Raw genomic sequence first — 16,941 nt, 5'->3', positions numbered from 1 at the left:
TTAAAATGCAATGAGTTGGTAGCAAGACCTGAGTTGAGTTCTAGTCCAAGCTCAGATACGTATTTATTGGATTATTGGATTCCTTTGGGTACTTTATTTGCCTCTATTTCTTAGTGCCTCCAGCTATAAAAATAGAAGTGATTTATCTACTCTTTATTTCAGAAAATTGTTGTGGGAATGACTTGTATGACCTGAAAAATAAATAAGCTCCTTAAACAAAGCACAATAAAAGTACAATTATTTTGAGTTGCTATTGTAGGGTTAAATAGAACAATTCAATCAAAAGCCACAGCGTTTGAGAACATTCTTAATTTTATTTTCTTTAATTTTATAAAATACATTTTGTAAGATAAGTTTCTAAAAGTTTATCCTTTATGTGTGTTAAAAATGGAATTCTATATCAGAAATGAAGGAAACACTTTCAGTTGATTAACTCTCTTCATGTGTGTATATGTGTGTATGTATGCATGGGAGGTTTTCAGGGAAGGGTTGGTTATTTGTTTTGTTATTAAATCAAAACAAAACACAAGGTATGGATTACTCCACTTTCCTTGATCTTGATTGGTTTCTTACAGAACCTTTTCCATCTGCTCCCTCTATGCAGTCTGGAAGCTTGTCTTGTATACTGTTCTGAAAGCAAATATCAAGTGTCTTTTTGTAAACCTTACATCTCCTTAAACGTTGTTGAAACCACTTTGGGGGAGAAAACAAAACGACTCTTTACAGCAACAGAGCCACATACAGCCATACCCATAAAATCTTTCCCTTAATAAAGACAAATCAACTTTTTATATTTTAACCCAAAGTTAAAACCCAAACACAGAAAGGGAAGACTGAAACCTGGGAGCTATTCGAATTTCAAACTCTTTCCACTTTTCCTTTTCCATGGAAGCTTACCAACTGAATAGCTGATGGCTGGTGCATTCAGTTATATGATCTGCACCAGGAGAGAATAACCTGTATGTTAAACCTAACTCTTTAATACACCAAGGTAACATTGCTAAATCAAATCATCTCCCGCTAGCTAGAAAGAATGATCAAATAGGTTATTCAAATTGAGGTTCAAATTCACCAGATCTGTTTCTGCAAAGGACGGAATAATTGGTCTAAAATCCCAAGAGATGCAATAACTAGCCAATTTTACACATCATTTGCGTTTTTTAATGTCCAATTTTCATTTGTTAAAGAATCATAACCAAAGAATCATTCTCCAGACCTTTCTGGTACAACCCCGAACAAGCGATAGACAAACTGAAAAATGTGAAATGTGCATCATTCTGAAACAAATCAAGATCTTCAAATCACCTGCTATGACTGAATGGATAATACCCCATGAAAAGAGCACCATTGTGAAGATATGACAGAGGCCGAAGTACACAACTAATTAACAGAAAGAAGACATGCTATCCAAAGAGTTATCTATCCTGTGTCTACCAGAGGGCTGGCTCAGTTTACACCGTTAGCCTCTAGCAACTGCTGCTCCTTAGGCCAGTCTTTTTTCGTATGAGCTAGTTTCTCTCTATCCTCAGCTCCTTGGAAACCACAGGGTTGTCATGGTAGCTGTTATCAAGGAGAAGGGAGTGAGAAAATGCTGACAACACCTTGTTTCTCTTCTCTAACGAGGTATAAGGCCAGGTGCCCCCTTTGTCTCCACAGACACTACGCTCCCTTATGCTGTAAGTAAGGTTGGCTGAGTTAGGGCTTAAATAGTCCATTGCCATCGGGGTCAGTGCTCTCTTTCTATGGGTGAAAGATCCTTGCTTTGACCCCCTTCTCCCAGCTGCAATAGGTAGATTTGGGCAAATGCTCTTATTGTTTTGCTGGCATTCTTTTTTTCTTCTATCTTCAATGGTAATAGGGAGACAGGAATGAGTTCTCGGTTTTGTACACCAACGAGGATATATTTGGCCCCCAAAATAGCAAGGGGGCCAGGTACATCCCTTTTCTCTACCTGAGCATCTTTCTTTCCACTTTGTTTCCATCAGTGGAAGTGCCCTTTGAGAAGAAAACACTTCCTGGTCCTCAGGAGATGCTTGAAAATTGAATTGAGCCTCCATTTCTTTGTGACTTGCAGTTGGGGAGTCACCATCTTAAGCATTTCCCATTTCTAGCAGGAACCAGCTATGAAGCAAAATGACTAAAAGAGGTACGTAAGAGGGGAGAGTCCACGGAGAGACATTAATCACCACGAGACTCTCCTTTCTTGTTACACTCGTCAAGTAAGAAGAGGGCCAGTCAGTGGCAAAGGCAAAGAGTTAACATGGGAGACGCAGCATTGTAGGCTGTGTGGTTAGAGCCTCGCTATTAGAGAAAGGAAAATTTCTACAGGATATCAGAACTTGGTGCCTCGGCCCATGAGTTTCAGGACGGCAAAGTTGTAAGTGGCAGCAATCATGAAGGTGAGCTGTAGGTAAGAGAAGAGAGAATATGAGTGAGAGTAGAAAAGGCTCCCTCCTCCACTCCTTTTGGGAACGAGGAAGGGTAGAAATAAAATCATAGTTAAATAAAGAAAAAAACTCCTGTTCTGCAAAAAGCAGCACATCCAGGCTTTTGCCCTGTAAACTTCACTAGAAGTCCTCTCTGAGACATTTCCTTCCAATGGCCCAGGCCCAGAGAATCAACTCGACAAGGAATTTTCCCACACCTCTGCTCAGCCCAGCACTGACTTTTCCTCAGGAAAGTGAACACTAACTGGGCTCTGCCATCATATCTTACGTGTCTGAGCGACCTGGATTCATAGGGTGCTTGCTGTAGACGCATAGCCACACCATGCATCACAGCCTTCCCCTGCTTAATGCATCTATTTATTTCACAAGATGAGGAACAACTCGACTCCGTAGAAAAGCCTCAGCGGTGGGGGCCAGGAGTGCTGCAAGCTGATCCTTGGTTGATCACCACTTATTCAATGACCGGAGATAAATTGCTTCACCCTTCAGTACCCCGGGTTCTTAATCTGAACAATGAATGCACTACATTGACACTGAGCCGAAACACCATCCATAATAACAATTCTAATAATGTTAAGAGGTCCTTCCAGTATTTTCAAGAGAGTAACTAAATCCCTTGGAGAGCATCCAAGATGATTCCTATTTACAGTATATAGAATTCCAGGCTACCAAGAATCATGTTTAGTAAGGTCTCAGTGTTCTTGTCACCGATCTGACCGGAATGTGTTGAGAATTAACTATAATTTCTGACTGCAACGCACCTGGCAATGTTACATGCTCTGTAAATGCTCTTATTATTCTTGACCACGAATCTCTTTCCTCTTCCTCACACCACTTTGCTTGTTCTTATCTCATTTCCGAAAATTTTCTGCCTTGCCAACCCAAAGTAGAAGGCCACAGTCTCTACACTCTGCTGTCTCTGCCCAGCAGCTTTTCTCCAGCACTTCAAGGTTAGAAGGAATCTACCTCTTTTTACCTTTCAGCATAGCTGTACCCAAGCTATCCCAGGACCACTTATTTTCCAAGATCATTAAAAGACAACTCACCAGGGAAACCAGTGTTGCTGCGGCCCCCACAAATGCAGCAATAAACAGGTGGAAGGTCATTTGGAACTGTAAGAAAATGCAAAAGGGAGAACTGGGTCTTGCAACAGCTGAAATAGACTCTGCTGCGGATCATGAGTGCAACTTTCTGAACGTGTTGATATCTTTCTGTGTGTTAATTTGGCATCTCTAACTAAGTTGTTACATCCGTGAGTGTAGGCCTCCCATTCTTCAATGTACACCATAGCACCTGACCCCATAGCACCCAGAACACAGAATACTCATAAAATAGTATGGTCTTCCCAAATAATCAACTGATTCCCCTGGGTTGTGCCCAGGATCCCAAAACATTTTGCTTTCAAAGAAATAGTTTACTGCCTTGTTCCTCAGGATTTACTTTTATTCCCCTGCCTCCTTTGTGTATAATATCCATTCTCAATACAGTGTTTCCTTTTTCAAATGTACTTTCTTTTTAAATGAGATTGAGAAGTTCCAAACTAAATGTGTTTTATAAAACCTACGTATGTCTGGGCACAACCCATTTTCTTGGTAAGGTTTTTAAGTAAAAGAATGAAAATTTTCACTTGAGGGATTTTGCCATTAAGCTCTACCTTTACCTAGAGCTAAAAATTTCTCTTTTAAGGGAGGAAGTCTTAGAATGGAAGGCTTTCTCTGCAGCTTTAAGGAAAATAGATATTTTACCATGTATGCTCATTGGCTCAGGCAATATTTTATAGAAGGCAATTTGCTAACTCAAAATCCAGCAAAAAGAAATTGTGGTCCTTAAAATCAAAGTTGGGTAGAAATTTTATGTTACTAGCCATTCCACTGTAAAATAACCGAATGCCCCACTCACCTCAGCTGTTTTGCAGATGGACAGAAGGTTGGAGCCACACACCTTGCCAGGGAAGGCATTCCATGGGAGAACACCTACGTAAGACACAAATATCAACCAAGGTAAGCTTCACAGAGTTATGGGGCTATATGGAGCACTTCTTCCATCTTTAATCATCCTGGCTGAAAAGTTGGGTCCTACTGACAATCAGGATCTTCTTTTCTAAAGATTTACCCAAAAAAACAGTTGCAAATTTTTTTGTTTGTTATTGAAATGTGCTGCTTCTGGGTTGGGGACAGCAGTCAACTGGGGTAGAGCAGTGCAAAGAGCCAAGAAAACTCCCACCACCTCCAAGAAGTTCCCTTCTCAGGGAAGAAACCTCTCCAGTTTCAATGAGAAGGATTAACAAACTAGATCCAAGCATCCATATTTTTATTTTTCCCCATAATTACCACCTTCCTTACTCTAAGAACCAAATATATAGTGCTTCGATAGGGGGTAGGGGAGCCAAGCCACCTTAACTCACCATACATTCTGGCATCAGCACAGAGACTGCCTATACTGGCAGAGGTCTTGCTGGGGGTGGCAATAGACTGGCAAGTGGTCCAAGTGTTGAAGTAAATGTACACAGGCACAGCAGAGCAGGCAAACACCAGGAGCCACACAATGGTCAGGGCATAGGTGATGCCCACAAACTAAAACAATTGACATGGGGTGGTTAGAAATCAACATCAGCCTGCAGACATTGAAATATAAACAAGGCGATCCTGGAATGGCATGTACCAGACATGAAACCAGGTTCCAGGGATTTCCACCAAATGAAATTAGTAAGCAGGGCACCTCTACCAAATGTCATTGGCAGTATCTACTAGAGAACTGGCCCCAAATATGACAGAGGGTGGGGGGAATGGGTGGGGGTTGGAGTGAGGAGGACCCCTGGGTTAGAGAGGCTTCAGGAGATTGTTTGGGCAGATAAGGTGTGAAGAAATCAAAAGAGATCTTGAAAGAAAGTCGTGCCATTTAAATGCCTTAGGCTGAGCTTAGAAAATGTTCTTTGTCAAAGGACTTTGGATCCCTAGTTATTGAACAAAGCCAATAAGAGATTTAAATTTCGGATCCCAAAACCTTTCTAAGCCAACTGCTAGTCACAAAAGACATCACCACAACCCACAGATGTTCATGCCCCAAAGGATCTTTTAACTCTAGAGGCTGGAAACCAATGTATACCTCACTGGAAGCATGGATAGCCCTCTAACAAAGATAAAGTATTAAATATGCAGATCTACACTAGCTCCCTCTGGGGCCTCCAACAATGTAGGATCCCAGAATATTATGGATTCCATCTTGGAGTCAATTACTTAATCTCTATGATCCACCCTCCCTCTCAGATCAGGTACCTGATCTGATCTACCTACATCTCAATCCCACGAGTAGCATTTTAAACTCTTGGGCAGTCAGATCTACTCTTGTTGTGGTCCCAGCTAGGAGGGGAGTAAAGGGGTACCAACAGATGGCTTAGAAATGGTCTGATTGAACAAAGCATCCCACGAAACTCATGCTTTTCCTTTTGAGATGAAATTTTCTAGGGAACTTTTAAAAAGTGAGGCTAAGCCAGCTGGGCACCACGTTCTTCCTGACCTTCTCATTTGGCTGCAGCCATCACGTCCTCACTCAAAAGCCAGGCCCCTAAAGAGGACCCAGCCTTGGGTGGGGGTGAGGCCACAGACTCACGCCCAGTTGTCCCCCACCCCCTGTTATTGCCACAAAATCCTGAGGATGATCACCTTGTCGGGATGTCCTAGCCATTTTCCCAAACAATGACACACCCGCTCCAAAGAATGAGCTTGATGTTGGCCTCTGGAACCCCTCCCCTTCTGGCCCCCTGTTACCGTTGCACTCAGGCCCTTGCCGCAGATGGTGGTCTTGTAGTCGCCAAAGATCTGCCTGACTGCGCCGGTGGTGTAGAAGCCCTCAGCCAGCAGGAGGGCCCCATAAAGGAAGAAGAAAGAGGCAGTTCCATAGATGACATACTGGAAAGCATGGATCCTACATTAACAGACAGACAAAAAGCCAGAAAATCTAATGAATTGAGGACCCAGTTCCCTTGCTGCATAAGTTAGTTGGACCCTTGAGTGGGCACCTAAACAAGGCTAGGGATTCTTTAGAGGGATCACTAGGTTCTTCCTCTCTGCTTCTACCTTATCTTCATCGAAGTAAAAGAAGATGCTCCTCCCCAACACCTGGTTTACCCTGTAACCTGAAGAACCGGGGCACTACTCTCCTTGACCTGACCCTTCAGAGATGCTCCCTCAGAGGAGAGAGTAGAGAGGAGCTAGGCAAGAAGGAAGAGGAATGAAAGAAGAGGAGTCTAACTTGCCCTAGGAACAGGAGAGGCTTAGTACTGTGCCTGAGCAGCCCCACCCTGTCTAGTCATTGTGCCTCCCCCGAGTTCTTTATATGGACCACTTCAGAGGCTCCAACTCTGTCCGTGTTAACCCTACTTAGCAGAAATTAAAACATGTGGAACAAAGCAAGGGTGGGGTGGCTGTGGTTAGGAGTGGGCTGGCAGGCAGGCAGAACTCCCCCTCTGAATGTGGCACTCTCCCTTCATTTAGGGCTTCAAATGTGGCACAGGTAGAACCTGCACACAGAAGGAAGATCCAGGAATCCTGTCTGTCCCCACACCAATCCCCTACTAGTCACTAAGGTACTGAAGAGTTCTGTATCTCAAGGATAGACAGGGTTCGTGGGGGACAGTAGGTACTTACACATTGATGAGATATTCATAGTCCTGGTAGTTTTTGGAGAAATAGGTCTCAATTAGCTTTTCTGTGCCAGTGAGTGCTTCATGTCCACAGCCACAGAACAGTGCCACCCCAAAGAAACACAATCCAGTGGCCACCAGGGAAGCAAAGGGGGCCCCTACGAGACATCTCGCACAGCACTCTAACAAGCCTGAGGACAAAAGAGGGTAAACAGTCAGGAATGGGCAATACATAGCTCATCACTCATCACTCTCCACCAGCCCAGCCACGCCCTGTGCTCACATGCACGGATGGTAGGGGGTGGGAGGGGTGTCACCCCAGAGGCCAAAAGCAGGAGAGTCTAGAACCTTAGACTTTTAGAATGTGAGATTGACCCCCCCAAACTATACTTTGTTCCATTCTTGAAGATAAATCCTTACCTTTAATTCCCAGAATGTAAGTGGGTTTTTGAACAGTCAGTATTCAGGTAGCCGGCTAGAGAGATGATGCAATCATTCCCTCCTTTCTTCTCATTCTGATTTGTTTTCATTATTTATCAACTCTTATGGAGTACTTACTATGTACCCAGCATTGTGCTAGGTATTATGTGGAGTGTGAAGGCGTAAAGACATAGACTCTGCCACAGGGGACTTGTTTGTCTACTGAGGAGAATGAGCTAGGTAGACCTAATATTTTCAACTAACAATTCCAGGCAGCCAAGTAAATGGTTATAAAGAGTAAATGCCCTTAGAATTCCAGGAAGGGGTGAGTGTAGGCCAGAGATATTGATGTTTTCAGACAACATTTGAGCCTTAAACAGCATTCCAGGTGAAGAAACTTTGGAAATTCCATGTTCCTGGGTATTCCTGAACGTTGTGTGTATTTGCTGCATGGAATGCTTGATTCTTCTTAGTCTGGATGTGTGGAGAGCAGTCCAAAGGAAAGGAGGGAACTGGCAGAGGATGGGAAATGGTAATGGGAGGATTACTATTATTCTCAGTAATAAACAATGCAGGCTGAATGATTTTTGAACACTTTGCATGGCTGATTTGTCCCCCAATACTACAGTTTGGCCAATGTCCCCACCCTCAGTCCTACCCTGGAGTTCTGTCAAAACAGCTACAAAGAGACTTTATACAAAGTCAACAAAGCATGAAACGTCTTTCTGGAATGGCAAAACACACCAGGGCCTGGGAACACAGGTGTCTTAAAGTGCTAAGAGTCCCTGAGATTCCCCAGACCTTGTACCTCAGGCCCCAAGCCAGTGTGGCTGAGAAGCAGGAAAGGCACGCAAGTCACAGGCTCTGAGAGCAGCGGTGCCCCTAAGTATTAGCCCTGAGCTCTAAGATGTCACATGGAGTGAAACTTAAAAAATATCCAATAGATGACTGACTAGATGGGAAAAGGATGGCTCCCTCTGGCCTCTCGGCCAGATCCCCAAAAGGTGGAAGAAATGAAAGTGTTAAACTCTTCAGAAAAATGTTATATATACACTGATTTTATCTATCCACATATCATATAGATATGGCATATGAATTATTTTTGTATTTTTGTGTATATATGTAGTATACACATATATAAAATATGCATGTGTATACATACACACACACACGTACACACAAATAATCAGCAAATGTGCTGAGAAGCTGCTATTTTGGAAAAGCATGTTGGAACTCCTTACACAAATCAAATAAATTGTATTAATTTTTAGGTTTGGATTTTATCCAAAGCTCGCTTGTCTATTCCAGGGTACCAGGGACTGGGGGAGTCCTTTGCCTGAACCTCTTAATAATAGTACAGTTTCTTTTTAGACCTGAGTGCTTGACCATCTGGTGATTTGCCTGGCTGAACTGCATCCATGTGAACAGATTTTGAAGGACCAAGTTATCTCTATCATGAGAAAGTTGAGGCAGAGACATTTACTTATCTCTGTTCTCAGAGTCACAGAATGAGTGAGTCCTCTTACCCACTGTCCCCTAAAATGACAGCCCTTCCTTGGTACTCAAAGAACCACTTCCTCAAAGATTCTTGTATGTCACACCAGAGACAAGACTCAGAAGCCCAAGCCAAGCAAAATAAGTAGCTAACATTTGCAGCAGAACTGAATTTCCTCCCTTTTCTAAGAACTGAAGCACTGCTGTCAAAAAATTTGGCCTCTGTGGGAAGCAGTGCTTCATTAGAGCTGGCCCACAGGGGGTGTACGCGTGCACACACACGTGCCAGGGCGGGGGCACATGCATGAATGCAAATGTTCACGTAAACACATGTATATACCAGAGAGAAAACCATAGCAGTTTAAATTGCTCATTGTCCTCAGGAAACATTCAGAAACTGATCTTCCTCTTCCTCAACAGGTTAAGATACTAGATGCATCCTGTAAGTCAAGAAAAGGAGCTTGGAAATAAACAGTGCTGACATTTTCCTTCTCGGCCTATCCAACTCTTCTCCACCCCCAAACTCTTAGAATCTTCTAGTAAAGAAGGTCTCTGAAGCCCAGGGGTGGGGGAAGGGAAGGTCAGTGACCCCACTGTTCCCTCTTTCCCCAGCACAGGGTCAAGGCTTGGACAGAGCCCTCCATAGCTCCCCTGGACAAAGAAGCCTTGTTTTTCCCTGAGATCTCAGGAGCCTCATTGGTATTCTGCAGGGGCCTGCAGGCCTGGGGGTGGGGAGGGGATCAGACCCAGGGAACAATGGAAGAACTGTTTGTTTAGCCCAGAGTAAGGAGAGTCATCGTCCGTAGCAAGTGACCGTCTTGTGCCCACTCACTCACCCCAGCTTTCTCACCCTGGAAAGGGCTAAAATGGTGGTGCAGGTGTGAGCAGGGATGGAGAAACTTGAACTCTTGCTAACCAAACAGAGAATTCCTCTCTAAGTTTTAGCTGATGCCCCCTCCAGGGTTGTAAAGATGAGGAAAAAAGCCACTTTAGTCTATCTGATCCCTCAAGCATCATCCAAATAACCAGAGAGTATCACATATAGTGTTCTTACTGGGTGATAAAGGGCTAAGCCATGGGAGCAACTCTGAACCATCAACTGATATTCTTTCTTCTTACATCCACTTTTCCTCCATTTTCTTAGCGCTCAAATAACTTAGCACCCCCTTTTCCACTCCACTGCCACTCGAAGCAAGGTACAAAAGGACATAGGCTTTAATGAGTCTCTAACACGGAGTTGGAAATAAATGGCCCTGGATAAATCTATCACTCTTCAGCTGTAAACAGTTCAACAATATCAGCATAAGCATCAGGTGTCCACCTTTTCACATTGAAATGAAATGTTTGTTCTGGGGGCATTTAAGTTCAGCAGAAGTGAGGGATCTCAGTCAGTCAGTCCAAGCAAAAACTCAAATTTTGGATTCCAACTGGGAAAAACTTAGAACATGCAAGAAATTGTGTCATCAAAGTAGTTGACAATCAGAACATTCTGAGAAAGGTCCATTGGGTTCCCTTTGATTTGGGAATGTGTGAACCTAAAGCCAGAGGGTCTCCATTTCAGAAGACTTCACGGTTGAAAAGATATCAGTTTGATTCAGGAAGGCTGCGAGGGATTCTGAAGAAGTTCCTTGGCTCTTGCAAGGACATTCTCACATTTCCAGGCTAAGTATAGACTGCAACATGGTGGAGCTGGCATAAAAGAACTATATAGCAATAATATTACCCAATGCAACAGAATCGGATTAAACCACCTGACTTTGTTGAGAGGTGATAAAGAAAAATAATAACCTTCCCCGGTGTTTTCCTTTCATTTCTGTTCATTGGATTCAGTACAATTATTAAGCATATTAGCAGTAAGCTAGACACTATGGGAAACAAAAGGGAATTATAAGGCCCAGTCCCTTTCTTCAAAGACCTTTCAGTCTTATTGGGGAAAACAAACATGTCTGTGAATCAGAAACCAAAGCTGCCTATAATCTAGTGTTAAAATGTGTATAACCAAGTCCTGTGGGCAAAATGTAAGCAAAGGGGAGATATTCAGTGTTGGTTAGATATATCTGCGAACTCCCCAAACTAGTCTAATCAATCTGTGATAGAACTTCAAGCCCTTCTCATTAATGCTCTTCACAGGAGTCTGAAAAGGATCAACGGGACTGCTGTGACTCATCCAGATTCGTCTATCCAAGGGACTGGATTGATCCTGATGCTGTCTCTTTAAGCAGGAGCCAAAAGCTCCCAAGCCCTCCCTCCTTTCCCATGCCCTGGGCACGCCTCAAGGACAAGCTCCATGATGGAAATTTAGTGTGAATCTGGGAACCCATCAAAGGGAGGAAAGGAAGGGCTTTCATGGAAAGGGATGGTAGAAAGAGACCAATTGTGCCTTGCACAATTCCCAGCCTGTCCCTTGAATCCAGCTGACAAAGGGAGAGATAGAAGAACCCTATACAATAGAGCTAAACAACAGGCAGGCTCATTGAGTGAAAAACTGGCCCCATCTCCCTAAGTCTCTAATCTGAGCTAAAGTCTTACCCTCCTCCCAGAACCCACCCCTTAACCTCACCCCATGAACAGAGGCTCCCTTGATCAGGACCTATCACAGTTGACAGGACCAAGATGCTAGAGCAGCCGTGACTGGTACTGGGGATGGATGGGGATGAGTGGGTGGGTTCTAGGAGTAAAAGAACAATCAACAGGAGGTGCCAGAGACAAAGACTTTTGCTTCTGGCCTTATCCTGACCAGACAAAGCCCTGCCTATAATCTTGTCTTTCCTACACGAAATCAGCACTTATACCACATTCAAGCGCTGGAAAGGGGCTCTGTAGCCCCTGAGGCATGGGAATCCAAGCTTGCTAGATAGTCAAGTCATGCAGAGTTAAACATAAAAGGAATCTCAGGCTCCTCTTTGAACAGGTATTATTATTGCCATGGCAACAGCATCTGGACCACCTTGTGTCCTATGCTCCCTACTCCTCCCCAAACACACACATACAGGCATGCATGCATGGATACACATGTGCACACATGTATGCCAATTTATACCCAAACATTGGGAGACTGGGATAGAGGCTGGATTGTTAAACTCTATCTCTGACACATTGTCTTCGCCTTGCCCACTTCTGGAAAGGTTAAAGAGAAGCACCTGGCACTAAGCTGAGAGACAACAGTTTTCATACCTTATTCCTTAGGTTAGTCTCCCACCATTTCCTCCTCTCCCCTTGGTTGCAGTGTGAAGCTGATCTAGGGAACCTTGTTCTCTTCCTCAGGATGTCCCTGACTCCTTTCCAGAGCCCTGTCTGGCAGAAGGCTGAGAGGCCAGTGCAGAACTGAACGATCACCTTTAGGACCATTTTAAAATAACCAAGGAGGAATTAATCAATCAGTACTTGCTGAGCTTTTGCTGTGAGTTTGACACTGGGCAGGCCCTGACAGTGGGAAAGGAAGGGAAAGCTACTCTGTTCACTTCCCATGGCTGCTGTGACCCTTCCTGATCAGGTCACTGCCCTGACTTGATGTTCTCTGGACCTGAAGTTCTGTGGGCAAGGAGGGCATTTCTACTGTTGATTTCTTTCAGCACCAGGAATCCTGGGGATGGTTTTCAAGGATTTAAGTTAATACACAAAAAGGTAACAAGGGAAAAAGATTCCACTGGCTGGGGTTCTGCCTTCATAGGCTTGGAGACTATATTTCCCCTCCCACCCATTTCCCAGGGGTTTCTTGGGCCTTGTTACTACTCAGAGAGATTTGAGAGCATAGTTCCAGTTGTCAGGCTATTGAGTAAATTGTTGGATTTCCTAGCACAGAGCCAGAGCAAAAGGTCCTCGAAGCAGACCAGACCTTTCAATCTGCCTGGCTCTCCAAGAGCGCCTCTGGCTCTGCAGGGCCAAAGTGAGGAGTGGGGTGGTGAAGGCTACCCATGATCATTTTGGTCAGTGTCTCTAGGAAAGGTAAGGGAATGTGCTGGTTTGAATCAGCTTTCTTTTTAGCTCCTGGCATTCTTGCAGCATTCTTGCCATCGTGATGGGATTCAGATATTCTTCAGGCATTTTGTAAAAAACTGGACCCCTGCTCTGCCTCCACACTTTTTGCCTAGGCTACATTCACTTACTCTGAGCCAGCCAAAACTACTCTGCTCGGCAAACAGCCACCTTTGGAGGGAAGCATCATAGTCTGGTTACTGGGGTAACAGCCACTGTTCTCAGACATCAGGCTTTGCAGGAGCCGATGTTTTGCTGTTCAGTAATGGCATTGTGTTACTAAGCAGAGAATAATCAGCTACTGCTCTTTGGCTCTTTTCCGGTTCCATTGTTATCCCAAAGACTCATTTGGAACATCCCTCTCCCAAGTCAGGACAAGTTTTAATGAATTATCATTTCCCCCATAAACCTTTTGTGTGGACACTACTGAATTCCCTGTTCCTCTTCACTTCCAATCCTACTGGATTCTGTATGGTTGAGGTAGTGAGCTCCCTGTTCCTGGGGGTGATTAAGAAGAAGCTGTAGGAATGTTTAATTGGCTGTTGTAGAAGGGAATATCCTGCATTGAGAATAAGCTCAGGCAGCTTCTTAAATTCCTTCCAATCCCAGATTCCACGATATAATTTGTCTACAATAGTTAAACAGCAAACACTCCATGTCAGAAGTAGTAGCAGTTCAGTACCTTGCTGGAGATGGTCTATTATTTACAAAATACTTGAGATACTTTGTCATTGAATAACTGAGAACTCAATGGCTACTCCATCATGTGCACCTGGCCCAAGTATGGCCCACCCCCAGGATCTGGGATCCAATACACAACCTCTACTGTGCCCTCACTATGGTAATCTCCCCTGAAGGAAATCATCCAGCCTCCATAACAGGAAACTATCCCTATGGTCACCTTATTTGTTCCTGCCTTTTCCTCAGGGCTTTCATCCTCTAAGGAAGTAATATTCAGCATCCTTCTTTACTCCCTCTCCTTTTTTAAATTCACAAGCTACCCAATCAGCTGCCTTGATATTAGGTAGGGTTCTTGATGTTACCTAGGGCAGGAATTGAGTTCCTCCAACATTCACTTCTCACCTGGCCACACTCAATTGGACAAATGATTCTTACCCAAGTGCACAGAGTACATACAAAGAAAGCCCAAACCCTTTGTAAAGAAGAGTCAGCCTGTACATGCATTATTGTATAATAATTGGTATTATTATTATTTACAATTGTTCTAGAGCTTGCCCATTTTCAAAGGACTCCCCCATCATTATTATTTGATTTTTATAACCCTGAAAGTAGACAAAGCAGTTATTGTTATCCCCATTTTCCAGATGATGAAGTGATAATTCACAGCAACCTACCCAATGTCACGAAGTTCATAAGTGGCAGATCTGGAATTCAAACCTGGTTGTGTTAACTTCTAGACAAGTTCTCTGCCCTCTTAATTATCCTGCCTGAATACACACTTCAAAAAGCTCTCTCAGTGTTTCAGGATGAAACAACCTAAAGTCTGACACCAGCTTAGTATAATTGAAAACCTATCTCCGTGGATGTTGTTGGAGCCTTCTGAGTATTAGATTTGATGGTGAATACTCAGGACAGTTGATTCTCATTTCATTTAGGATGTATTCAAGCTGCTGCTCTTGTTTTGCCAAATGTGAGAAATGTCTACATGTTTCTGTGGCATCCTGTGTGGACAAAGACCCTTGTGCTCTGCACACCTTGCTCTGAGTAGACACGACCAGAGACCAGACCTCAGACCTCATAGCTTCTCTACAGAGAAGCCCTCAGTACTCAACCAAGTCAGCAAGAGCCCTAAGGTCCCATCAACCTCCTTGTCATAGCAAGGATTCAGAGTCTGAGCCATGGCCTCAGGAAGGCTAAGTCTTTAATATTTGCTACATATGGTCACCCATACATGTGCATGCACACACACACACACACACACACACACACACACACACCCTTACCCATATCCGTTCCCTATGGTAAAGCCATTGAGGACTTTACTTTCATTTCCTGAACCTGAGATTGGCCTCCTCAGCCATGGCCAAGCCTGAGCCCATCTCTCCCAGTTTCCTTCTGATGCCCAGCAGGGTCCAAATTTTGTATCAAGCAAGCAATTATTTTGAACAGCTGAGGGCCAGCCAACATTAGTTTCCTCCAGCAAAACCAGGGATGTCAGCTGACTGGGCCATTACCAGGGCCTGGGAACCAGGGGAAAAGAGAAGGTAGAGGGAAGTGAGGGGGTAGGAGGACACATGACCACATCCAGCCCGCCGGGCACTCTCTCCAAGGACCTGTGGGACTCTCCACGTGCTGCTGGAGTTCTTTGACAATAAAGCATCATTCTCAGTACAGCAAAGGAGTTAATTTAATTGCGTGCTAAGGAATTAAAAAGAAAACAGGTGCCAAAACACAACTCATTTCAACCATTAGATACCCCGAACCGCAAAGTTCTTGCAAATTCCTGTGCTTTGGCTTGAATCTTCCATGCTAAAGTTTTTGAAACTCACCCATGTCTTTGGGACTCTGATTCCAATTGTAGCCTGCTGGCTAGTCTGCTTTGCGGCTGACTTTGTTCAGCTGGAAGGATCTTGGTCTCTCCAGTCTCCTTCTTCGGTCCTTTACTTTTTCTCTCTGAGTATCTTTGTCCTCTTCTCCTGCAATGAAAAGGGCTTTCTGATTGACAGCCAACCCCCTTAAAGGGACAGGCCCGCTTTCCTCCTCCTCTCCTCCTCCCCTTCTCCTCCCCTTGTCCCCACCTCCTCAGGGATACACCCTTCTCTAAGGCCTCCATCTTCTTTCTGCTTTTCACTGCCAATTGTCTCATTTTTTTTCTTTTTTTTCCCCCCCTAAGGCTTGCCTGTGTGGAATTTCACTTTGCTGCAGAGACATCTGGAAATGTGGTTTGGGGGTGGAAACAAAAAGAGGTCCTGCAGGCCTCCAACTGATCCTTGGATCTATTTGGTGTGGGATGGGGCAGCACAAGTGTCAGAAGCCAGGAAGGTAGTAGCCCTGGCGAGGCAGTCGGGGTCTAAAACCTAGATGCCATCTCCCAGTCCTTCCAACTCTGCCCCAACCCCACCCCTCACTCCTAGCTGCCCTTGACCCTATCCACCATTACTCTCCCCACCACCGTTTGGAAAATAAGCGTTCCTTCCCTGCCATCCCAGCTCCAGAAACACAAGAGAAAAGAAAAATTGTCTTTTAAAATAATTTCCTCCAAATCCTTCTTAGTTTCAACTGAATGAGGACAAAACACAAGCTGTTGATTCCACGAACAGATTTTGACCAAGCTGGAGAAAATTAGAATTGTAATCATTTTTATAGACAGGATAACAGAGACCCAGGGACGGGGCAAGACCTGTTGCGCAGGTTCACAGAATAGGCTTAAGAAAAGGTCAGAGTTAGGGATGTGGGTGATTTCCATGGAAGGTAATTGACTTTGACACGAGAACACAATCTGGGAATTAGGTAGTTAATATCCCACCCTGAGAATAGTGTCATCAGAGAGCTGAACCCAGGCTGGTGAGAGGCAGGGACTGGGTTGAGGTGAAGCCATGGGTGCCAGTGAGGATGGAGGGAAGGGGAAAGTAATATGGTTCTTTCCTCAGAGAAACACTAAGAAAAAATAGCCAAGTAGCAAAAACAAGGGAAAAAGATACTAAACCTAATAATATTTATTTCTAAAGACTGTGAAGGTATTTGAGTGCCCAGGACTGGGTGGGATTAGCCTATGGAAGGTTTTCTAGAAGAACTGAACCTTAACCAGAGTCTACCTAGCTCCTTGTTCGTGTTCCCTATCCCTTCAGGAGTCTCAGAGAGACACGACTCTCTTGACCTTGAGGCCCACATCTTCCCATGGATGGCCTATAAGGAAACTGGTTGGCATATAACTGGAAGAGTACCATTAAGACTCCAGGGAAGTAAGGGATGCCACCTCCCTAATTTTCCCCATGGCTTTGC

At 44.2% G+C, this 16,941-nt stretch overlaps 1 protein-coding gene across 2 annotated transcripts; it reads right to left on the bottom strand.

Annotated features, from left to right (window-relative positions):
• Window positions 1-294: 294 nt before the first annotated feature.
• On the bottom strand, window positions 295-15,651 carry PLP1 (proteolipid protein 1). Of its 2 annotated transcripts, none has more exons than XM_032619866.1 (7): window positions 15,489-15,651; window positions 7,094-7,280; window positions 6,110-6,371; window positions 4,852-5,020; window positions 4,347-4,420; window positions 3,494-3,559; window positions 295-2,404 (listed from the first exon to the last, which is right to left on the bottom strand). In XM_032619866.1, exons 1-7 carry the CDS (start codon window positions 15,490-15,492, stop codon window positions 2,333-2,335), a joined length of 834 nt encoding a protein of 277 aa, XP_032475757.1. In that variant the 5' UTR covers window positions 15,493-15,651; the 3' UTR covers window positions 295-2,332. The 2 variants fall into 2 exon arrangements, with proteins under 2 accessions (XP_032475757.1, XP_032475758.1); XM_032619867.1 differs by having other exon boundaries at window positions 6,215-6,371; window positions 15,489-15,648.
• Window positions 15,652-16,941: the final 1,290 nt, after the last annotated feature.

This window comes from Phocoena sinus, chromosome X (assembly GCF_008692025.1).
Source record: "Phocoena sinus isolate mPhoSin1 chromosome X, mPhoSin1.pri, whole genome shotgun sequence".
Classification (NCBI taxonomy): Eukaryota; Metazoa; Chordata; class Mammalia; order Artiodactyla; family Phocoenidae; genus Phocoena; species Phocoena sinus.
Note: the sequence above shows the minus strand (reverse complement) of the source record. Positions and strands in the feature narration are given on the sequence as shown.